Source organism: Hemitrygon akajei, chromosome 15 (assembly GCF_048418815.1).
Source record: "Hemitrygon akajei chromosome 15, sHemAka1.3, whole genome shotgun sequence".
Classification (NCBI taxonomy): Eukaryota; Metazoa; Chordata; class Chondrichthyes; order Myliobatiformes; family Dasyatidae; genus Hemitrygon; species Hemitrygon akajei.
The window spans coordinates 61,403,167-61,428,822 of record NC_133138.1 but is presented as its reverse complement, the minus strand read 5'-3'; the positions used below and the strand labels follow the sequence as shown (position 1 = coordinate 61,428,822).

Below are 25,656 nucleotides of genomic sequence, written 5' to 3'. Positions count from 1 at the left end.
TGGAGAATCTCAACTCAAAATGTAAACCATCCCTCTGCCTCCACAGATGACCCATTAAATTCATCCAGCAGTTTATTTCCAAGCTCAAATGTGCAACACCAGGGCTTTAGACAAAACTCTGACGGGCACTGGGGGAGGACAATAACTGAAGTGGTCGATGGTACCCTAATGCTTCCATTGTAGTGCACGAGAACTTAGCACATTGGTGCAATGTGCAAAAAAGATGTAGTAGAAAACATGAAATGTGTCTTAAAATGACATGCCAGTGCATATCAATGAGATGAGTAAATTTGATGTCAGTGATTCCAACTGGCTGATAGAGCACATTCAGTAATATTACTAGTAACTCTGTTGAAACTCTATGAGCACTTTCAACTTGACCGTTTTGGAATTCAGACAGTAGAATACATAACTCAAACAGCGATGGTGTAAGAGATATTAATCCATAGTTCATGGCATTTGAAGAGAATGCACATATTCCTTCATGATTCCACATATTACTGAATGAATCTTTAATGAAATATCAGCATGTGCAATAAAATAGATTATTAGTGTTTGCCAAGTTTAGAATGCATTTGAATAGTTGAATATGAATTACCATGTGCCCTTTACAATTAATCAGTGTTATTCTGTGCTTGTTTGTATAGGGAAATAAATGTAATAACAAAACTCTGAAGCGAACTAGAAAGTTTGTTGTAGATGGGGTGGAAGTAAGTGTCACCACATCAAAGATTATTGGAGAAGATGAGAAGAAAACCGAAGAAATGCGATTCCTAAGGTACTTGGACTTTTTTTAAGCTAAAGATGTTTGACTCGTAACACCACGTATAAAATGCTGGAGGAACTCAGCAGGCCAGGCAGCATCTATGGAGGAGAAAGTACAATCGACTTTTCAGGTCTTGGCTTGAAATGTCAACTGCACTTTGTTTCCATTGATACCGCATGGCCTGCTGAGTTCCTGCTGAGTTCCTCCAGCATTTTGTGTGTTGCTTGGATTCCCAGCATTAGCAGATTTTCTCTTTTGTGATTTGACTCACAGCATTTGATGTCTTCACAACCTACTTGAAGTTCTTTATTTTAGTTTACAAGGTTTGCCTGTGAATTTAAACAAATCTCATTTCTATAACAATGGAAACTGTGGATCATTAATTCTAGGTAGGCATTTGTATGCATTGAAATGGTTTTTTCTTTATTATGAAGGATATTTGTAAGATTTTAATAAATTAAGTTCATACAAAAATTGCCTTAAATATAGTACATCACTTGACCCTCTCAACCTTGCATTCTTGTTTTAAATTAACAGGAGACAGGAGTTACGGGAGTTGCGATTACTTCAGAAGGAGGAACATCGGGCTCAAACTCAACTTAATATGAAGCTACAACAGCAGTTGGAGCAAATGCTTCGCCGCTTTGAACAAGAAATGAATGTAGGAATTGTTTATTTTTCTCTTTATAATACTTGTGACATGTGACAAAATGGCCATGAAAATTAGAGTACCACATCTCCTAGCTTGGTTCTTTGAGAAATAAAGTCCACGTTCTTTATACTTTTTAAGAAGTAATTTGGGAAACAAATTAGAGATTAACAGGTCACCATTAAAACCTGTTCGTTTGGCATTAGCTCATCAAAGCACTTTGATAGCGTTAGCTGAGATTTTCGGTAGTCTTTAATGATGAAAACAAGCAAAAAAATTTTTCTCTGTAGGCAAAAAGAAAGTTCTTTGACACAGAGTTGGAGAATTTGGAAAGACAACAGAAACAACAAATTGAGAAAATGGAACAGGACCACACAAATCGGTTGCGTGATGAAGCCAGGCGAATCAAAGCTGAGCAAGAGGGGGAATATGCCAAATTCATGGATCAAATGAAAGCAAAGAAGAAGGAGGTAAAAATACAAATACAATAGATTGTTATTAAGTTAGAAGCTTCCCAGCAAGCTTACAGAAAAATGTTGAATCTTTAAGTGTAATCATAACAAGCAGTATGTATGATAATGACTATTAGTAGCAATTATTTAAATCCTTTTACTTGGTCTTAGGCCTTCAAGTTACTACTTGATATCAGTATTATATTCATCAAATGCATTTTCTGAGTGGCTAAGTGCAAATTGGAGATGGTATGCATAACTCAAGTACTGTGGATTTGCATTTCCTGTTGTTGTCTAAATATTTAAAATTAGATAATTTAGCTGCCTTTGGTTACTTTGTTTTTAAAACCATACTGTTTTGATTTTTCTTCAACTTCCTTTCATTTACAGCAAACTAAATGTTGATAATATGTGGGATCTGTGGTTTCCTGTTGGAAGTCTATAAATGTACATATTTGCTCACTTTTCATCTTTATACCTGAAGGATGTTGCAAACTTTTTTTATCATTGGAAAAAATCTGGCTTGTTCCTAGCGTTGCTGCAGAACTGGTGCTTCTCATGTTGCAGCTTTTTACATAAACAGTTTGCATTTCCCTACAGTTCATTTTTTCTTTTTGCTAGGTGCTTGCTATTAAAGACTTGCAAGTATCTTCTGAATTAGCTCATCACAAGGGACTATTTTAATGTGTACAAGAGCATGTTGAGGGATTCTGACTTGCATTCTTCTCTAGATTGCATATCTAAACTTGTATCATAGCATGACTGACATGATGGGAGATATTGTTAGAAAAATAGCAAACATCTCACTTTACCGTGGTGTATCAAGCTAGTAATTCTTTAGATTTTGTGTAACTTGAAATCATCCAGAAGATAAGAAAAATGATTGACTCAATAAGCAAGTGCTATTATTTTGATCATAGGGACTCGATGTGTTTTGAGCCGTATTGGTTTCATAGGAAAAAGCATCAGACTGCAGGATTCTTTTGAGATTATTGCAAAAACAGAGCACCAGTTAAGACAGTGTTATAGACAATTCATTGGGACAGAAAAGAAACTTACCAATTTCCTGTCTAGTCAGCTTTTTCCCCAGACACTCATTGTTATAGCACCAAAATCCTATTCTGGGACCTCAATGAAAACTCCAGTTGTGATTGGAGATGTCAGATTTTTTAAAAAACTGTATCCAGTTAGTAAATACGCAGCAAACTTTGCTATGGTGTTGTATTTCATTTGTGCACATATTTTAAAATATACTGCTGGTGTATAGTATTTAAAACCTACAGAGACATCAACACACAATGAAAACACTTCCATGCAAATAACTAATCCATTTATTCAGAAGTAAATTATTTCAGAAAATTGTTTTCCAGTTATTCACAAATCTCCAGCAGTATCTACAACTGAAGAAACAGCTGAGTTTGGAAAACAATAAGCCATTTATGCAAGTTGGTCTGTGCAGCTGTTCCCACCAGTCACCCGTTGCTATCTTGCTAGTGTCCCTCTACTTGTCTCTTGTATGCATCAGAATAGTCATTGCTCTCTGTTTCAGCTTCATGTGTGTTCCATATTCTCATTGCTCCTGAGTATAGAAATTCTTGTGGAAGAGGAGGGTGATGTGGCCCCTCCTAAACTCTTTTGTGCTTCTGTGTGTGGCGTAGATTACAGATGTATTAGTTTTGTGATTCATTGCTGACCTTTTGACCATTATTTATTTTTTCAGTGCCAGCTTGACCACTGCTTTCTGCAACTCTTCCAATAATTCCACTCAAGATGCAAATAAACTGCTTTAATCACTTTCTTCTCCTTTCGGTTTTACTGTGTCAAAGTTGAGACTCAATATGTCATTTCCTGCTTCATTCCCCAAGGTCTTCAAAGCATCTCTTCATTGTTTCTCTTATCCAAAACAACACTTTGTCATACATGACACACAAGTACTTTGTCTTTTCATCAGGGATTCGGAAACTTTTATATTGATATCCCTGAGATTACCATTCACTTCATGCTTTTCTGTGGCAGGGCGAATTTGTTGCAAAATTTAATTGAGCTCTTGACAATCCTTTGCATCTGATCTCATTGAAGAAAACCATCAATTATAAAGTATATTTTGTAAAAAGAAAGTAAGATAACGAAGGGCAGTTAAACGTTTTCAATAAGAGGATGACCTGATTCCAAAAAAATAGTGGATTTCACTTTGCATCTATGTGAATTCAAATTTGATCTAACTACGGAGCACAGAACTCTGCTTTTTGGGAAGGGTATCTTGCACTTTTCAAGGTGTGGTGCACAACTGCACTGAGAGATCAGATCTGCTTTTCAGTCTTTTTGGTTTGAGACCCTTACTTGATCTTAAATTGAATTCTTGTAGCCAGAGTCCTGAAATTCAGACACAAAAAAGCTGGAAAGACTGAGCAAGTCAGACAGCATATGTAATTTGAAGCATGGCTGTCATTTCAATTTTTCATTAGAACTGAGAGAAGTTTGAGATTTGCCATGTTTTCAGTAAGCACAGGGATGAGGGTGGGGAGGATCAGTGAAAGGTAAAGTCTTTGGAAGGTTGTAGAGGTTAACAGAATGCTGTTAACGTCTATAGATTGAAAGATGTAACCAGGATAGGGGGCATCACTAGCAGCAGCTACTGTGCAGGAAAGCATCAGACCATTGATTATAATATGAGATTGTTCTAATCAAGTCCAGGAGGCTGTAATATGCTTCGTTTAAAGAAGTAATATTTATTTAAGTTGAGCTGGATGCTGGAAAAGGTCATTGGAGTTGAAAGCAGATGCAACTGGAAGTTAAGGTCACAGGAATCCTGAAAGATGCCCACACTGCTGTATGTCTGTATGTGGTGACCTGAATTTAATTTTGAGAAAAGTAGAATGTAACTAGCTGTTTCGTTTAGAACTTCAAACCTTGAATGGTGGAGAGGGTTATGGAGTTGGTGATGGTTGAGGAGTGAAAGCAGATTCAGCACTCCCTACACCTGAATGGGAAAGGGAGAGGTGAACAATGGTGGTCACCGAATTATTTCTGGTGTCATAGAGAATATTCTCCTTAGAATTCTGCTGCTGCCTAACTTGCTGAGCATTATCTGTCTGTGTATTGTGTTACTGCAGATCTCTATCTTTTGGGGAAGATATAATTTTATATATACTGGTGCAGTGCACAGTAGGTGTAGCTGAGAATTAATTCTGAAGTACAATGAAACAATTAATAGAAAATCGAAATACTTTATAATTTTATATTTTATATACTGGTGCAGTGCACAGTAGGTGTAGCTGAGAATTAATTCTGAAGTACAATGAAACATAATTAATCATAGCAAATTGAAATACTTTAAATATTTATTTTAACTAACTGTAACAAAATGTCACAAGATAAGTGGACTTCATACTTAGTTTCACCACACACATTCTTGATCCTGAAATCTCTGCCCTTGATCCAAATGATTAAGTTAACTGTTAAAATATGTATTTTTGTTGCACATTAGGTAAAGAGTGAGGTTGAAAGCCTTCCCAGAAACCAACGCAAAGACAGCATGAAACAAAAAATGGGAGAATTTGCACAGAAGAAAAAAACACAGGTAGCAGCACTAAGTGGCAATAATGAATTAAAACGTGCCTAAAACTGGATAAGTAAGCTGCTTCCACCTGTCCTTGATTTCAATTGGCCAAAACTTTTTAAGACTTTTTAAACTTCTCTCTGTCTACCACATCTAAAAACATACTTGCTTTCTTTTGTACCATTTATATATGCCTTATAATAAGCAAAAAAAAATCTCTTGGAGGAACTCAGCAGGACCAAATCTATGGACCAAAGGAAGGGTCAATATTTTGGGTCAAGTAGGACCGAAGGTGTAGCGGAAAATGGCCAGTATAAAGAGGTGAGAAGGAGGGGTGGATCAGGGGTGGAACAATGTGAAATGGGGAATGATAGCAAAGGGACCCAGGTGGGAAAAGTGGGAGTTTAGAGATGGAGATCTGGTAGTGATAGACGTAAATGGATAAGTGTAGAAAAATAGGCAAATGGAACCACCTGGAGAAACATGGAGGCAGAAGCTAGAAGGTAATATGTGGAACCAGAGAAGAGGGATGGAACCATATGGGGGAGAGAGGACGAAGGGTAGGCTGAGGGAGGAAAAACCCATATGGATCAGAGGGGGGAGTGTTGGGGTGATGAGCAGTTGGAGCTAGGTGGGTTAGGATGTTGAATCCAGATAATGGAGAATGGGGTAAATAAATGGAAACATTGAATAAAGATGCAGAAAACCTCAGTACACAGGTAGAAGTGGGAAAGGAACACTGAGGGTGGTTTCATACCATTGAGTTGTAGGTTACCCAAGTGGAATATGAGGTATTCTTGATTGGACTGTCTGACTGTACTACTGATATACACTATTAATGAATCTATTAATTAACTCTTGCAAAGAACTAACCACACACTGCAAACATGGACATCTTTCTCCTAGCTTATTTTTTGTTTTCTCTTCACTCTTGCAAACTTGTTGGGGGGGAGAAAGTATTCCGATGTGTTTCATATGATCTACTCGGGATTTGGGTCTTAGTTTAATGAAGCTACTTAAATTGTGTTGACGGCTGGGTTCAGTGCAGTTCAAGATTAGAGGCAGTTCTTAATATTGGATATTTTGGTTGAATAACCTCTAATTGTTCTTTTCCTGCAGTGTACAGTATAAGCACTATTGGTTTAACAGTAGTGATGGCATCTGGATGTGCATTGCTTCAAAGTATTCTGTTTACATTGTGAATGATAACAAAACTAAAATACCAGACCATAAGAAGTAACAGCTGGGTTACCCCATGGAACTCAATAATTGTGGCTATGTATTTAACTCCAGGGCACCCAACCTAGAATTCACAGTCCCCTCGGTTAATGATAGGGGTCTGTGGCATAAACAAGTTGGGAACCCCAGATCTAACTATTCTCGAATGCTTACTCAAAGTTCAAAGTAAATTCATTATCAAAGTACAAAAATGTCACTATATGCAACCCTATGATTCATTTTCTTGCAAGCATACTCAATAAATCCATAATAGAATAATAACCATAATAGGTAAATGAAAGGCTGCACCAACTTAAGCGTTCAGCTAGTGTGCAAAAGACAACAAACAGTGCAAATACAAAAAGAAGAAATAATAAGCAAATAAATGAACAATAAATATCTAGAACATGAGTGGAAGAGCCCTTAACAATGAGTCCATAGGTTCTGGGAGCATTTCAGTGATGGGCCAAGAGAAGTTGAGTGAAGTTATCCCCTTTGGTTCAAGAGCCAGGTGATTGAGGTAATAACTGTTTGAATTTTCCCTCTCAGCCTCAATCTTCTGCCTTCTCCCCATATCCCTTCATACCCTGACTAATCAAAAATCTGTTAACCTCTGCCTTAAATATACCCAATGACTGGCCTCCACAGCAGCCTATGGCAGCAAATTCCACAGGTTCATCACCCTCTGGGTAAAGAAATTCCTCCTTGTCTCCATTTTAAAAGGACACCTCTCCATTCTGAGGCTGTGTGTTTTAGGACTCCCCCACCAGAGGAAACATTCTCTCCACATCCACTGTCAAAGCCTTTCAACATTCGATGGCTTTCAATGATGTCCCCCTCATTCTTCTGAATTCTGGTGAATAGAGGCCCAGAGCCATCAAACACTCCAGGTGTCAAGCCATTCAATCCTGGAATCATTCTTGTGAGCCTCCTTTAAACCTTCTCCAGTGTCAGCACATCCTTTCTTAGTTAAGAGGCCCAAAACTGCTCACAATATTCCAAGTGAGGCCTCACCAGTGTCTTATAAAGCCTTAGAATTTCATCCTTGCTCTTGTATTCTAGTCCTCTTGAAATGAAAGCTGACATCACATTTGCCTTCCTCACCCACCGACTCGACAGATCTGATCTGTATGAACAGCATGCAAGACAAACGTTTCACTGTATCTCAGAACACATGGAATAATAAACCAACATACTGCTTTCTTTTCACCAGTATCAACTTCTCAACTGTAGAGGAGGACAGAGGTCATGTTTCATTTTGACAGCTCATCGATCGGGAAGGTCATTTCTGTTGCCCTGCTCCACAGCTACCCGATCTGATAAGCGTTTCTGCATTTTCTATTTTCAATGTTGTGGGAGGTTCTGCAGGATGCTGCCATTGTGAGGAGAGATAAGGCAACATTGACAACTCCCACCCATGTCGCAGCGATCGGTATCATCTCACCTTTCTATTAGGTGTTTGTAACATTAAGCAGATTTCACACCAGAAACAGAATGTTAAACAATAAACTAATGATATACAGAGGGGTTGCTGCCTGCCTGTGGTGTGACCTGGCTGGTGGTTGGGAATGCTGCTTTCCTGCTGTAATGCTCTGTGTAGATGAGCTCAGTTGTGGGGAGGGCTTTACCCATATCCACCATTTTTCATAGGATTTTTCGTTCAAGGGCTTTGGTGTTTCCATACCAGGCTGTGATACAGCCAGTCAATGTACTCCATCACACATGTACAGAAGTTTTTCAAAGTTTTAGATGTTTTGCTGAATCTTCACAAACTCAAGGAAGTAGGAGCCGTGCTTTCTTCATAATTGTACTTCAACGCTCTGGGCCCAGGATAGGTCCTCTGGACTGGTAACACAGAGGAATTTAAAGTTGCAGACCCTCTCCACCTCTGATTCCCCGATGAGGACAAGCTCATTGACCGCTAGTTTCCACCTCCTAAAGTAAATACTCAGCTCCTTGGTCTTGCTGACATTGAGTAAGATTTTGGTGTGGCACCACTCAGCCTGATTTTTAATCTCCCTCCTATATGCTGATTTGTCACCGGCTTTGATTAGGTCTATGTCAGTGGTGTCGTCAGCACACTCAAATATGGCATTGGAGCTGTGCTTAGCCATGTCATAAAGCAAGTAGAGCAGGAGATGAAGCACACAGCCTTGAGGTGCACCTGTGCTGATGGAGATTGTGGAGATGTTAGTGCCAATCCAAATTGACTAAGGTTTGCAAATGAGAAAATCAAGGATCCAATTGCATAGGAGGTATTGAGGTCAATGTCTTGAGCTTATTGATTAGTTTTGAGGGGATGATAATATTGAATGCTGATTTGTAGTTGATAAAGAGCATCCTGGTATGCATCCTTGCTGTCCAGATGTTCCAGGGTTGAGTATAGAGATAGGCAACTTGGAACAGATCCAAGTCACTTCTCAGACAGGAGTTTTGTCGCCATTTCCTCAAAACACTCCATCACTGTGGATGTAAGTGCTACTGGATCATAGTCATTGTTGCAGGTTACCTCATTCTTGGGCACTGGTATAAGTGAAGCCTGCTTTTAACAGGTGGAAACATCAGACTGCTGAAGCGAAGGTTAAAGATCTCAATCAGATACCCCGTGTGGACTCGCCCTCCTGAAGGATGATTTCACGTCTGCCTCGGAGACTGAAATCATAGGATCATTGGAGGCTGTGAGCATTTGTGATGGTCCCTCCATGTTTTGACGGTCAACAAGCAAGCACAGAAGGCATTGAGCTCTTCAAGAAGCAAATCCCTGTTGTCTCCTATGTCACTTGGTTTAACTTTATAAGAGTTAATAGAATTCAACACCTGACACAACTGTTGAGGATCCTTTGTTGATTTCAAGTTGCCACTTTGTCCATGGGATGGCTTTCCAGACATTGTACCTGGACCTCTTGTAACTTTCTTGGTCACCAGACTTGAATGCCGCTGACCTGGCCCTCAGCAGATTGCAGATCTTGTGATTTATCCAGGCTTTCTGGTTGGGAACGACTAAATGATTTTGTGGGGAGACACTCACCTACAGATGAATTCTTGAACATCATCCAGTCTTCTGACTCAAAGCAATCTCCTCTGCCTCCCTTGGCCGCCACTTTGTTGTCCTAATCTCTGGACTCTTGCTCTTTAGTCTCTGCCTGTATGCTGGTAAGAGAAGTACAGACAACTGATCAGATTTCTTGAAATTGATCTGGGCATGGAACGGTAAGTATTCCTTATCTTAGTAAAACAGTGGTATGGTGCAATGGGACCTCTGATGCTACAGGTTATATGCTGATGGTAATTGGGCAGAAATTTCTTCACGCAAGCCTGATAGAAGTCCCTGACTATGATTTGAAATGCGTTGGGATGGCCTGTTTTGCGATGGCATCATGCAGTATCTCAAGCACTTCATTATAGTCGGCTGCTATGTAAAGTTCAGTGAGGATCACTGATAAGTAAATAGAACGGACAGCATTTGATAGGTGTACGATGTCAGGGGAACACGCGTTTGACAAAACTGCCACATCAGAGCACCACTGGGAGTTTATCATGAACCCACACCTCCACCTTTTGTGTTTTCTGAATCAGCAGTTGGGTCCACCCTATGGATCAAGAAACCTTCAGGTCTGATCACTGTATCTGGCAAGCTCTGAGTAAGCCATGTCTCTGTTAAACATAGAATACAACAATCTCTCATTTCCTTTTGATATAGCAATCTTGCCCTCAGGTCCTCAATTTTGTTCTTCAATGACTGAACATGTGGTAACGATGCTGGGTAGAGGGGATCTCATTCCTCTGTTTCAGCCTGGCTTGGAGTCCTGACCCACCCCCACCGCGTCACTTCTGGCCATGGCGATCAACCTTTGTCCGCTTAAAGGTGCCACACATGCTTGAGAATAAAGTCTGCCAAGTGAGTTCTGATGTGTTCCAGGTATATTTCTGCAATGACCAGTCTTGTGTTTAGTGGATCTTTAAAATTGTGTGCAGTTGAACAATTTTACATATTGTGTAATTACACACGTAACTAATGTTTTTTTTTAAATTGTAGGAGAATTGAACCTAGCAAATTTCACATTAAAGACCTGTAGCTGGTCTGAAAGAACTTTTTAAGGAGATAAAAATTGCATTCTAGGAAGGGTGAAAGGTCAAGTGAAGGTCTGGGACTATTCTGAGTCCTCTTTCAATGCCAAAACATGAAATTCTGCAAATAATTTGTTTATTGTATCCAATAATTATAGATATTTGGCAAGTTACTTAGAGACCAAAATATGATCTTTTCCATAGTTTTTCATTTACTCTAGAAATAGAATTTTTTTCAGTCCATGTCACACCTGTGGCTAAAACACTTCAACAAAGATCTTACTGTGGTAAGTTGTGAAGGTAAAGTCAACACACTCCAGTCCTGAAGAAGGGTCTCTGCTTGAAGCATCGACTGTTAATTCCTCTTCTTGGATGCTGCCTGACCTGACTTCCCCCAGCATTCTCTGTGGTTCCTCTAAATTGAGAAACATCCGAGTCAGGTCATTTGCAGAAATTCTCTGATGACTCGGCAATCTTTGGGTGTATAAAGGGAGGAGGGGAGAATGAATACAGGGCACTAGTGGAAGACTTTGTCGAATGGTGCAAGGTGAATCACCTGCAGCTCAACACCCATAAGACAGAAGAGATGGTGATGGACTTCAGGAGGATCAAGCCTGCACTGCTCCCTGTTACTATTGATGGTGAAGACGTGAATGTGGTGAGGACCTACAAGTACCTGGGGGTGCACCTGGATGACAGACTTGAGTGGAGCACCAACACAGAGGCTATATACAGGTTTCCCCCACAATCCAAAGGTAGAGCGTTCCTATGAAACCGTTTGTAAGCTGAAATGTCGTAATGCAAAGAAGCATTACCATTAATTTATATGGGAAAAATTTTTGAGCGTTCTCAGACCCAAAAAATAACCTACCAAATCATACCAAATAACACTAACATAGAGTAAAAGCAGGAATGATATAAATAGACAGCCTATATAAAGTAGAAATATTGTACGTACGTTGTGGTTTCACTTATCAAAATCGGGAAGACAGTGAGCCAAAATCGATTTGGAGAAAAAAAATTCAGCACATACACGCATACATACGCACGCACACACATGCACAAACAACTGCCTGCACAAGGTTTCACGGTCATTGTAGTCTTTTTCAGGGTAAGCACACGTATGAAGCGGGTGTCTTTTTTTCGTAAAAGCGAAAATCCTCTTTGGTTGGCGAAAACAGGTACTAATGTGGGTCTTTTGTAACAGCGAGTTGTCGTAAAGCGAACGTTTGAAAAATGGGGAATACCTGTACAAGAAAGGCCAGAGTTGCCTCTATTTCCTGAGGAGACTATGGTCCTTTGGAGTATGCAGGCCTCTCCTTCACAAGTTTTACCTATCTGTTGTTGCCAGTACAATCTTCTATGCGGTGGTGTGCTGGTGATGCTAACAGGCTCAGTAAACTGTTTAGAAAGGCTGGCTCTGTTATAGGAGTCAAACTGTGCACACTGGAGGCTGTGGTAGAACAAAGGACCGTCAGAAAATCCTGGCGATTCTGGGCAATGTTTCTCACCTTCTGCATGCCGCCTTGACTGAAAAGAGGAGCACTTTTAGTAATAGACTTAAGACAACTGCACTGCTCCAAAGAGCACAATGAGGTCATTCTTACTCTCAGCCATTAGGCTCTGTAATGAGTCAACATATGGCCAAGGAAGTGATGACCTTCTCCTGTTAGACTGTTTGAAGTAACTTATTTTTTCTATTCTTACTTCTCCTAATATTTGTGTATCCGTGCACTTGCAATGCTACTGTGACAATGTAATTTCCTTTGGGATCAATAAAGTATCTCTAATAAATTCAACAAATATGATACTTTATAGGAATCATTAAAAACATTGCCAGATTACGAATGAAATCTCCAGTTGATGTATTAATGCCTTTGGAAGGAGCGGGGAGCACCAGAGGGAGATGGAGAACAGGCAGAGTGATGGGCAGAGAGAGAAAAAACAAACAACTAAATATGTCAGAGAATGGAGTAAGAAGGGGAGGAGGGGCATTAACAGAAATTAGAGAAGTCAATGTTCATGCCATCAGGTTGGAGGCTACCCAGCCAGTATATAAGGTGTTGTTCCTCCAACCTGAGTGTGGATTCATCTTGACAGTAGAGGAGGCCATGGATAGACATATCAGAATGGGACATGGAATTAAAATGTGTGGCCACTAGGAGATCCTGCTTTTTCTGGCAGACCGAGTGTAGGTGTTTAGCGAAACGGTCTCCCAGTCTGCAGCGGGTCTCACCAATATATAAAAGGCCACACCGAGTGCACCAGATGCAGTATACCACACCAGCTGACTCACAGGTGAAGTTTCGCCTCACCTGGAAGGACTATCTGGGGCCCTGGATGGTGGTGAGGGAGGAAGTGTAAGGGCAGGTGTAGCTCTTGTTCTGCTTGCAAGGATAAGTGCCAGGAGGGAGATCGGTGGGAAGGGATAGGGGAGGACGAGTGGACAAGGGAGTCACGTAGGGAGAGATCCCTGCAGAACGCAGAAAGAGGGGGGGAGGGAAAGATGTGCTTGGTAGTGGGATCCCGTTGGAGGTGGCGGAAGTTACGGAGAATTATAAGTTGGACCCAGAGGCTGGTGGGGTGGTAGGTGAGGACAAGGGGAACCCTATCCCGAGTGGGGTGGCAAGCGGATGGGGTGAGGGCAGATGTGCGGGAAATGGGAGAGATGCGTTTGAGAGCAGAGTTGATAGTGGAAGAAGGGAAGCCCCTTTGTTTAAAAAAGGAAGACCTCTCCTTCATCCTGGAATGAAAAGCCTCATCCTGAGAGCAGATGCGGCGGAGACGGAGGAATTTTGAGAAGGGGATAGCATTTTTGCAAGAGACAGGGTGGGAAGAGGAATAGTCCAGGTAGCTATGAGAGTCTGTAGGCTTATAGTAGATATCAGTAGATAAGCCGTCTCCAGAGATGGAGACAGAAAGATCAAGAAAGGGGAGGGAGGTGTCGGAAATGGACCAGGTAAATTTGAGGGCAGGGTGAAAGTTGAAGGCAAAGTTAATGAACTTTGTGTGTGTTGTTTGAATTTCCAGCATCTGCAGATTTCCTCGTGTTTGAGCTTTGGATACTGTTGGTATGTATGACCCCTAGCAGGAGAAGGCCTCGGTGACCGGGTCCCTGACACTGAGTCTGATTCTGTGACTCAGAAGGGAAGGGGGAGAAAAGAAGTGCAGTAGTGATGGGGGATTCTATAGATAGATGAGCAGGCAAGAGATACAGTGGATGTGAGAGTCATCTGGATGCTGTTGTGTTTCCCAGGTTCTCGGGTCGGGTTGTCTGGGATCAGGTCTACAGCATTCTAAAGGGGGAGGGTGAAGTCATACGTATTGGTCCCAATGACTCAAGGGGAAAGGGGATAAGGTCCTGAAGAGAGAATATGGGGAGTTGGGTAGAAAACTGAAAGCAAGACCTCCAGGGTAGTAATCTCTGGGTTGCTGCCTGTGCCACGTGCCAGTGAGGGTAAGAATAGGATGATTTGGCAGATGAATGCGTGGCTGAGGAATTGGCGGTGAAGGCAGTGCTTCGCATTTCTGCATCATTGTATCTCTTCTGAGAAAGGTATGACCTGTACAAAAAGAACTAGCTGCACTTGAACTCAGGGGGACCAACATCCTTGTGGGCAGGTTTGCTAGAGCTGTTGGGGAGGATTTAAACTAATCTGGGAGCTGGATGGAAATTGGAGTGATAGGGATGAGAATGGGGCAGTTGAGGTACAATCAGAAGCAATGTGTAGTGAAACTTGAAGGACTGGCAGATGGTGGGGCAAAATTGCAGTCAGTGGGATGAGTTGAAGTTCAACATGCGAGCAAAATTGAAAAGGACTGGATGTGTTATATTTGAATGCACACAGTATAAGGAATAAGGTAGATCTTGTAGCATAATTGGAAATTGGGTTATATGATAAGGCCATCGTGGAGTTGTAGCTGAAAAGAGGGCATAGTTGGGAGCTTGATATCCAAGGAGACACATTGCATCAGAAGCACAGGCAGGTAGGCAGAGGGGGCGAGGTGGCTGTTGATTTTTTAAAAAAAAAATAAAAGAAAATCCTTGGAGATGGGATTGAAAATGTAGCATCCTTGTAAAAATTGCAAGGGTAAAAGATCCTGATGGAAGTTATATATGGGCCTCTGAACATATATACAGGCTGTGGGGTTTCAAATTAGAATGAGAGACAAAAAGGCATGTAAAAGGGGTAATGTTACGATAGTCATGGGGGTTTCAATATACAGGCATATGGGGAAAATCCAGTTGATGCTGGATCCCAAGAGAAGGAATTGTAGAATACCTCCAAGATGTGTGTGTGTGCCTTAACTGCCCGCTAAGTTGGGTTGAGCCCACTAAGGAAAAGGTAATTCTGGATTGGGTGATGTGTGATAAGCCAGGTTTGATTAGGAGCTTAGGATAAAGAAGCCCTTAGTAAGCAGTGATCATAATATAGAATTTATCCTGCAGTTTGAGAGAGAGATGCTAAAATCAAATGTATCAGTATTACAGTAGGATAAAGGGAATTACAGAAGCATGAGAGAGGAGCTAGCCAGAGTTGATTGAAAGGGTGGCACTAGCAGGGATGACAGAACAGTAGTGGCTGGTGTTTCTGGGAGCAACTTGGAAGATGCAGGATCGATATATCTGAAAGAAGTAATCTAATGGGAGGGTGAGGGAACTGTGACTGACAAGGGAAGCAAAGGAGAGGGTATGTAGTAGGAGGCTAGAGAATTGCAAAGTTTTTAAAGCAGGCAACTAAAAAAGAAAAGATGAATGACTAAGGTAAGCTAGTCAAATGTATCAAAGAGGATACCAAATGTTTTTCAGGTATTTAAGAGTAAAAGAGGGGCAAGAGTGGATATTGGACTACTGGAAAATGACACTGGAGAGGTAGTAATGGGGAGGGGACAAAAAAATGCCAGGGAGGCCTGCGTGTTTTGTGTCAGTCTTCACTGTGGAAGACAGCAGAAGTATGCCAGAAATTCAAGAGTATCAGGGCAGAAGTGAATGTACTTTTTACCAAGGGGAAGATGCTTGGGAAGCTGAAAGGTCTGAAAGCAGTTAAATTATTTAAGCCAGATGGACTATATCCCAAGGTAGCTGAAGAGATTGTGGAGGCATTAGTAATGATCTTTCAAGAATCACTTGATTCTAGTATGGTTATGGAGGATTGGAAAGCTGCAAATCTCACTCCACTCTTTAAGACAGGCGAGAGGCAAACAACAGGAAATTATAGGCCATCTAACCTGACTTAAGTGGTTGGGAAGTTGTTGGAGTCAATTGTTATGGATGTGGTTTCAGGGTACTTGGAAACACATGATAAAATAGGCAGAAGTCAGCAAGGCTACTTTAGTGGGAAATTTTCCTTGACAAACCTGTTGGAATTCTTTGAGGAAATGAGCAGCAGGATAGATAAAGGAGAGTTGGTGGATGTTTTTTACTTGAATTTTCATAAGGCCTTTGACAATGTACTGCACATCGGGCTGCTAAACAAAGTAAGCGCCCATGGTATTTCAGGAGATACCAGCATAGATAAAGATTGGTTAACTAGCAGTTTGCAAAGAGTGGGAATAAAGGTGACTCTTCTGGTTAGCTGCTGGTGACTAGAGATGTTCCACAGCGGTCAATGTTGAGACTGCTTTTCATATATGTTGGTGATTTGGATGGACAGAATTGATGGTTTTGTGACCAAGTTTGAGGATGGGTGTAGAGGCCTGTAGTGTTGAGGAAGCAAAGAGTCTTCAGAAGGTCTTGGACAGATTAGGAGAATGGGCAAAGAAGTGGCAGATGGAATGTAGTGTAGGGAAGTGTATGGTTATGCACTTTGGTAGAAGGAATAAAGGTGTTTACTATTTTCTAAATAGAAGGAAAATTCAAAAATCAGAGATGAAAAAGAGACTTAGTAGTTCTTAAGCAGAATTCCCTAAAGGTTAACTTGCAGGTTGAGTTAGTGTTAAGGCAGGCAAATGCAATGCTAGCATTCATTTCTAGAGGACTAGAATAGAAAAGCAAAGATATAATTCTGAGGCTTTATAGGGCATTTGGTCAGACTGCACTTGGAGTAATTGTGAGAAATTTTGGGGCCTCTAAGAAAGAATGTGCTGGCATTGGAGGGGATCTTTAGAATGTATATGAGAATGAAAAGGTTAACAAAAGAGCTTTTGGCTCTGAGTCTATACTCGCTAGAGTTTAGAATGGGGGGATATCATAGAAACCTATCAAGTATTGGAAGGGCTAGTAGAGTGAACAAGGAGAGATTGTTTCAAATAGAGCGGGAGTCTAGGACTAGAGGGCACAGACTCAGAATAGAAGGACGTCCCTTTAGAAGAGGGATGAAGAGGAATTTATTTTGGCGGAGGATGGAATTCATTGCCACAGATGGCTGTGGAGGCCATGGCATTCAGTCTATTTAATTGGAAGCTGATGAGTTCTCGGATTAGAAAGAATATCAAAGGTTACAGGGAGAAGGCAGAAAATTGGGATTCAGAGAGGTAATAAATCAGGAATGGCCGTGGAGACTTGGTGGACTGAAAGGCCTAGTTCTATTCCTGATTCTTATGGCCTAATAATGTTGGGGAGGGGTGTATCATATTGTAATGATTTTACACAGTTCACTATATGGGTCATCATTTGTGGTTCTTGTACTCCAGACCAAATAAAACTTTCAATATAAAATGCAATGGTGTGTTTCCTAATGACTGCAATGGCAGCTAAAATGGTGTGCAAAATTGCTTTACTCTGGGTTATTCTGTTTCTTCTTCCTCAGTAGCACAGCATTTATTTTCTGGAATTTTGTGAATGAATTTCTAGCCTGAATGCTAAATGTCCTCATTTCAAGTGCAGGAAACCAATCAATCCATACTTAGAAGAAAGAATATTTTACATTATTCACTTTACATCCATTAAAATTTTAAAACAACCCAAGAACATAGAAGAAAATAAAAGTCAACCAAAATAGTGGTCCATAAAGGTTCTACAGCACTTTTCATCTGCACTGGCATTTTTGAATGAGATTTCTGTTGCATTGTAACATGTCTGAAAGCTAGTGTCAGAATCCAAATGGGCTGTGATCTCAAAGCCCACTTCCTCTTCCTTACATTTTTCCACATCTTTTCTACTCGCTTTTATGGCTCTTGCAAATGTTTTGGGTTTTTATTGTATTTTTTTGGTCAAATTTTTACCAATTTTTATTATTAACAAAATTACAAGTATGTGTATGCTTATCAATTATGTGAAGACTTTTTGACTCTTTGGTCAAATTTTTACCATTGTTGTTATTAACAAAATTACGAGTATGTGTATGCTTTTCAATTATGTGAAGAGGTTCCAGGCTTTTGTGATTAGACACCAGACACTGATGGGTACAGCCAGTTTTATCTTGTGTGCTAAATAAGACTTCATCACAAGAGTTGCATTCGATGAATCATCGTTTTCGATTAATCTGATGAAACAACTGAACTGGTGTTGGATTTTTAATCAGTTTCCTTTTCAGAAATTAAGAGACCATGATTGTTTCTTCAGTTTAATACTTCAATGGCAAATAAAGCTCAAGCTGATCTCCATTTTTATTTTCCATTATGTTCTCATTTAGATTCTGGAAAATTCACATAACTGATTGTCTCGATTTGATGGAAGTGTTTGAATTGAAGGGAACTGTTAGTGTTTATAATAAGACCAAAATTGTTTGCAAAGATCAGCTAACATTCAATAATGGAGAGGTACTGCTAAGATGGAAAACCACCCTCTCTTCTGTAATGCTGTCTGGATGTTGAGCAACTATCAATGTATATGTAAAGTTTTACTGTTTTTCAGAGGAAATTTGCAACTAACTGATTTCCATCACAGCTTTCCTAATCAGTGTTTGTGAATAATTAGTGTTGATTTCAAGTTACATCAGGTGAATTACTTGGCCAGTCACTTCTTTAACTTCAACCCCTCACCGCCACCATGTCAAGTCAAAGCTCGTGTGCAGTTCCTGCACTTACACCAACGTGGCACTCGTGCGCATTCAGCCCTGACAATTTTATTGCATCATGGTCCAGTCTTGTTCATTTGCTTTAGTTCTCCAGTCTAGTCTCCAGTCTGTGTTGTCTATTTTAAGGACAGTACCACTTTTAAATCATTGACATTTTCTTATTGAAAGAATCATAAGACATGAGAGCAAGTCAGGCCATTTGGCCAACTGAGTCTGCTCTGCCATTCAATTATGGTTGATTTATTATTCCTTCTCAACACCATTCTCTTCCCTCCTCAACACCTGATCCTGCATCTCTCTTAGTTGTAATTTGGTGATTTTTTTTTTTAAAAAATTTATTTACTGTGTCATCAGAAACTTAATTTTAACAAGTCCACTAGGCAGTTGGTCTGTTTCTATACAAAGTAGTAAATGATTGTAGCAGCTATCTTTATTTTTAAAAATCCATTTAGAAATTCAATTACAAATTGTTTAAATCCATTTAGAATTACAATTATAAATTGTTAATAACATATGATTCATTTGAAACTTATCTGAAAAATTGCAATTTGGTTTCCTATTATTTCCTTTTAAAATACTAATTATTGATCAAGATCAAAGTTCATTTTTATTATGTTAACTATTTTAAACAATATATCATAATTTCAGCTGTTGCTAAGGGATGTTAATAGTTTTGATCAATTGTTTTTGGAAATAGCTTTCAATTTAAGTCACTCTTCAGCCTTTTAGAATACAGAATTTAAGAAGGAAGTATTATTCCTGAATTCCTGTTTTTAATGTTAGTTTCTAATATTCTATCATTAGTAATTAAACTGTACAAGATGTTTGGGGACAAGTTTAGTGCATAACTTTGGCTTAATTTCCATTAAGTCCAATTCAAGCTCTGATCGATTATCTTTACATTATCTTTTATCATTAAGGGGAAATAGCACTGTTTGCACCTTTTATGTATAGCAGTGTTTGTTATTTGTCAGTGTGAATATATTTACAAATATAGTACATTTAAGTCATATGTAGAATAACATGCTAAATGAGATCTTTTTGAACTAGCTTTTGCACCAACCTTGACTGGCATGAAGTTAAGAGGAATTACCAACAAAAATGGTTTTGGGAGAAGATGGCATCATGTAATTGTAAAACTTGACAGGGAAGATCATCTTCCATCATGACTACTGAATCTCATCATCCACATTAGGCAACGGGAGAATATAGCAAGGCAGCTAAGAGATGGCCTGGCCATCTTCAAGAAAGGAGGAAAGTCTGACTGCAAGACAATATCTTGCTGTTTCCCTTGGGGCGGGGTGGGGGAAGAGAAGTCATTGGTAGGGTCATAATCGTAGTGATTAAGCAACTGCTCCCCAGTTCTCAGAATATGTTCTAGCCATTGAAAATATAGTGGAATTATCAGCCCATTGAGTTTCTGGGTCCATGTATCAGAAACACATATTGACCCTACAGAAGCAGTGGAATGAATATACCAGCTCACAAACTGCCAATTTGCCTGCCCTTTTGCCTCAGCTGAGGAGGAGCTGTGTTTCTTATGCTGGCCTATTTAATCAACTCAGCCCAAAAAACAATGGAAGTTAGTTAATCTTGAACCTGCAGGACTGCCTAAGTGATAGTATTTTTACCCCAGCTAAGTTCTTCCAACCTGTTCATCTGCCTGTGTGGGTGAACCGTACTTATAAGATTTAGATTACATTCAGGGATTGCTCTGGTTTTAAAAACCCAACTCGGGAAAGTTACTCAGAATTTCTTATAATTGTTTTTGTATCCTTATAAAACACCTATCATTTTCTTCTGTCACTGCGTATCTATCATTGTAAAGATTGACAAAAGCCAAATGACAATAGTAAACTTGTTCTGTTGATATAGCAGAAATAATATAGAGAGTTTCAATTGGTGTAATGACCAGTATTGTGAGAGCCTAATGAAGTCGTAGGTGGCATATTAATGTAGTAACCTGAAATTTATTTAATCCAAACACTCGTTTTGTGCAACCATCTAGGAGCAGGATTTTCAATCAAAACAGCACCAGGAGCTAGATCTGGCACTGAAAAAAATAATTGCACAGAATAAGAAGGAAATTTCTGATCAAGAAAGGGACTGTCTTGCAAAGAAGCAACAGCTTATGAGAGGTAAGAGGTTCTTTTGGAGTCTGGTATTATTCAGTTTCATGATATCAAAAATATTATCCACTTTCCAAAGGATGTTATGGGGATGAACATGTGCAATGTAACTGGGGAATGACTGGCATCAGGTTTGCAAAATATGGGTACACTAAGGAAAAACTGGAATTGTTCTCGTTATAAGCTGGACTAGAAGTTCAAAAAGGTCTTTGTGGAATGATTTAGAATCAATTCCAAACCATTCAATTCGAAATCCTGTAAGATTCAAGATTGCTTAATGTCATTTCCAGTACACAAGTGTAAAGCAGAACAAAATAATTGTTACTCTGGATCAGTTACAGCACAAAAATAACATGATAAACAGCACAATAATAAAAAACAATAAATATAACTGCATATGATAGCTTTAAATGGATATTATATCCATTAAGCGATGCAAGGTGACTGACAGGAAGTAATTAAGTAGTGGTGGACTTGGTGGGTGGATGTGTTCATCAACATTACTGCTTGGGGAAAGTAACTGTTTTTGAGTCTGGTAGGCCTCGTGTGGATGCTTTGTAGCTTCCCCTGTGATGGGAGTTGGAGAGGCATTCAATGAGCAGAGTAGGTGGGATCCTTCATGATGTTATTGGCACTTTTTCCGTGTATATGTTCTTATTGTCGTGTAGGCTATGCCGGTGACGTGCTGGGCAACTTTGACTACCCGTTGTAGAGTCTTCCTGTCCACGACAGTACACTTTCCTGCACTAAGAAGTGATACAGCATCGAGGATGCTCTCTGCTGCCCATCTGTAGAATGATTTAAATATTTGTGTGCAAAGTTAATTCTAGCTGTTCTAGTGAGTAAAACCCTCACAGTGATTGAGTCAGACGGAGTGAAAACAAGGGCAACGGAGACTTTGCAATTGATGTCAGAATTTGGATTTTGTCTACATTGTTCCTGAGTGTTAAAATCAACATTTGTTGTTCTGGCAAAAAACTGACCAGGTTATGGGTTCATGGAGTGTGAAATTGATTAGAAGGTATCAGAATAATCATCAGTAGGATTGACATTAAAACTGCTAGATTATGTTGCAACATTAAATGTTGAGAAATCCAGTGATCTGGCATGCACAGTAGTCCAGAATGTGAGCTAGGATTCCAGACTACAATTGGCATTGGGGACCCATGGGCCAGGTTTGTGCTGGACCCAGAGTTGGGGTGTGAAACAAAGGAATGAGGAATGTGTTTGGAGCTGGGATCCAGAGTGATTTTATATTTCCTGCTCTACTTGAGTTCACTGAAGATTAATTGTATTGTTGAGTGACATAGAAGAGCGTTTTGGTGTTAATAGAATAATATCCAGTAGTGTGGAAAATTTGTTTGTCTGGCCTCAAAGTCCCAAGGATATTGGATTATCTGGGTTTTACGATACTGTGAAAATTAAACTGCTAAAAATCATGGAAACAGGCACTGCAGTCAGTCCAGTCCAGCCATTCACAATGATCCTCTATTAATCCAATTTTTGTCTCTCGAAGGTTGTTAGGCTTTCAGTTTTGAAAGCATGCTGATATCCAAGCTGTAGTTTAACAGTTACATTTTGAGCAATATGAAAGACTCTTGCCCCACAAAATGTAGACTTCAGTAAAATGTAAATTAGATACCGATGTCATTTAGGCCAGAACATTGTTTTGTCTTTAAGACACGCACAATGTCAGTTGTGTCCATTAATGCTGGAAGAAGTGAACCTTAAAGGTCAGGAAGCAATGTTGGAATGAGCAATAAATCTAGTTTGATGTACCAAGGAAAGTTGTTTTTTTTTTTAAACACTTGTTGCTGCAAATTGCTGGAGGCCACAGTGCTCATGGAACAGAATAAAATCTTTCATGAAAAGAGGAAATTAAGGCAAGTCATTGACTAGCAGAAATAGGTGTTGCACAATCTTTATTCTAGACCTATGTTCATTTTGGATGGTATAGTAGTAACACTTCAGTTTTCTCAATTCAGACAGGGAGGCTGCTATTTGGGAGCTAGAAGAGCACCACCTGCAGGAGAAACATCAGTTCCTCAGACAACAGTTGAAGGATCAATACTCCCTGCAAAGGCATCAGTTACTGAAAAAACATGAAAAGGTAAAATAAAGTCTGTATTGGAAAACTGTCAGTCATTTGTAAGTATCAGATGAACTTGTCCACAAGATTGGACTGTATTAATTTCAATCAGCCAAGTATGAACGAGCCAAGAATATTTTGATGTTTTTCAGGACTTTTTTGAATTCAGGACATTTCATGTAAAGAACTGGTACTGAAGGAATTTTTTTAACGAACTAGAGAGAGCCATTGAACAGATTGAGAAGCAAACACTCTGCTCTGAATTCCATCATAACAAGCAATTTTTAGGATGTGGTGTAAAAACATTTAAGGTTCATCCCCGCTTTGTCACCCATTCACTTGAATCCCTGGACCATGAGCACTTGAACAGGTTGAAAACAGAGGAATGCAACTTTGACATCCAGGAGTGTATAGAGATCAAGGGGATGGAACTACCTTCCAAACAATCAAATGAGCACCACGTCCACCTTGGCAATGGGTGGTTCTGATGTACAGTATGACTTGCTGGTCAGAAAACTATAGTGAAAGCAATACTTCCTCCACACTAAGAAGCTGCTTAAGGATAAGATGGCTACCTGTGGCTTTCTAGTGGAGGAACAGAGGGTGGAGGTTTCTTATAGAGAAAAAGGGACCTGTAAGGATATGGCTCCTGATGCTGGGCTGGGAACTGCTTTAGGATGACCCTTCTGCTGGTTGGTCTGGGTGCCTATTGATGCTTTTTTTTGATAGTATCAGAAATTAGCAATTCTTGAAAAATTGGTCTTCCCATGTACAAATGGCACTAGATACGCAATGGTGATCTGCGCCTGATGATGCCAAGTCAACAGAATGGCCTGCCTAGACCTTGAAATAGTTAGTCTTGCTCCAATTAATAAATGTGATATTTTTTTTCTGATTACAGCACTGAAAAATGCAATGCAACATATCTGAAAGCTTAGGCTAATGCATTTAAATCTTATTTTCAGTCATTATGAAATCTTGAGAGATGTTTATAGTATAATTTGTTAAAGTTCCAGAAGAGACTTAGCACAATAGTAGAAATTGTGACTGCATAATTTTATTTGAAGATATGTAATCATAAAGTAGCAGTTTTTCCAGACATCTCAAACGTTTTCCTATCTTATTCAACGTGAGCATTGGAAGTGTGTAAACTGTGGGGAAGATTCTTTTTGTTTTTCAGGAGGCATGTTCACATTTCTGTTCCGGAGTTTTGCTCTGAAACCAGTAGGCATGCGGTATCTATCTACGTATGTGCAGTATGTCTGTGTGTCTGTTTTGACATGCACACCATAGTGTCTCATTTTGTTTGGTTTGTGTGCTAAAACTCCACAGGAGTTGGAGCAGATGCAGCGTTATAATCAGCGGATGATTGAACAACTGAAGATCAGGCAGCAACAGGAAAAGAACAGACTTCCCAAAATCCAAAGAAGTGAGGGGAAGACGAGAATGGTGATGTACAAGAAGAGTTTGCGTATTAACTCTACAGGGAGTCATACAGAGGACAGAGAGAAAATTAAACAGGTAACTGTGTGACATGTTTGGAAGTTGCTTTGCTGTTACAAATTACCTTGCTAAAGACACAAAATAGCAAACAAAAATCTACCATTTCTATAGCACACAAGTAAATGATTTATTTCTTTCCAAATTACTAAAGCAGTTACGATTTTTTTTTTGGACTTATTCTTTACTATAAGACATAGGAGCAGAATTAGGCCATCTGGCCCATTGAGTCTGCTCCGCCGTTCAATCATGGCTGATCCTCTCTTCTAACTTCTCCTCAACCCCAGTTCCCAGCTTTCTCCCTGTAACCTTTGATGCCAAATCCAGTCAACAACCTATCAATCTCTGCCTTAAATGCACCTAACAACCTGGCCTCCACAGCTGCTTGTGACCACAAATTCACCACCCTTTGGCTAAAGAAATTTCTCCGCATCTCTGTTCTGAGAGGGCGCCCCTCTATCCTGAGGCTATGCCGTCTTGTCCTAGACTCCCACCATGGGAAACATCCTTTCCACATCTACTCTGTCTAGGCCTTGCAACATTTGAAAGGTTTCAATGAGATCCCCCCCCCCCCCCATCCTTCTGAATTCCAGTGTGTACAGACCCAGAGCCATCAAACGTTCCTTGTATGATAACCCTTTCATTCCTGGAATCATCCTTGTGAACCTTCTCTGGGCCCTCTCCAAAGCCAACACATCTTTTCTAAGATGAGGGGCCCAAAATTGTTCACAATACTCACTGAGGCCTCACCAGTGCCTTATAAAGCCTCAGCATCACATCCTTGCTCCTGTATTCTAGACCTCTTGAAATGAATGCTGACATGGCATTTGCTTTCCTCACCACCGACTCAACCTGCAAGTTAACCTTCAGGGTGTTCTGCACAAAGACCCCCAAGTCCCTCTGCATCTCAGATTCCTGGACTTTTTCCCCGTTTAGAAAATAGTCCGCACATTTATTTCTACTGCTAAAGTGTATGACCATGCATTTTCCAACATTGCATTTCATTTGCCACCGCCTTGCCCATTCTCTAATCTGTCTAAGTCGTTCTGCATCCTACCTGTTTCCTCAACATTACCTCCCCCTCCACCAATCTTTGTATCACCTACAAACTTGACAACAAAGCCATCTATTCCACCATCTAAATCATTTATATACAGCATAAAAAGAAGTGGTCCCAACATTGACCCCTGCGGAACACCATTAGTCACTGGCAGCCAACCAGAAACAGATCCTTTTATTCCCACTTGCTGCCTCCTACCAATCAGCCA

At 40.0% G+C, this 25,656-nt stretch overlaps 1 protein-coding gene across 2 annotated transcripts in view; it reads left to right on the top strand.

Moving 5' to 3' along the window:
- stk10 (serine/threonine kinase 10) overlaps nt 1–25,656 on the top strand; it is a 113,785-nt gene that overhangs the window by 80,359 nt on the left and 7,770 nt on the right. Inside the window, exons 10-16 of one of the 2 annotated variants that reach the window (XM_073067666.1) lie at nt 648–778; nt 1,304–1,427; nt 1,706–1,885; nt 5,355–5,447; nt 20,679–20,808; nt 22,785–22,909; nt 24,221–24,409. In XM_073067666.1, coding sequence (XP_072923767.1) covers nt 648–778; nt 1,304–1,427; nt 1,706–1,885; nt 5,355–5,447; nt 20,679–20,808; nt 22,785–22,909; nt 24,221–24,409 — 972 coding nt within the window. The remainder of the gene's footprint in view (nt 1–647; nt 779–1,303; nt 1,428–1,705; nt 1,886–5,354; nt 5,448–20,678; nt 20,809–22,784; nt 22,910–24,220; nt 24,410–25,656) is intronic. The other variant, XM_073067667.1, reaches the window with a different exon arrangement.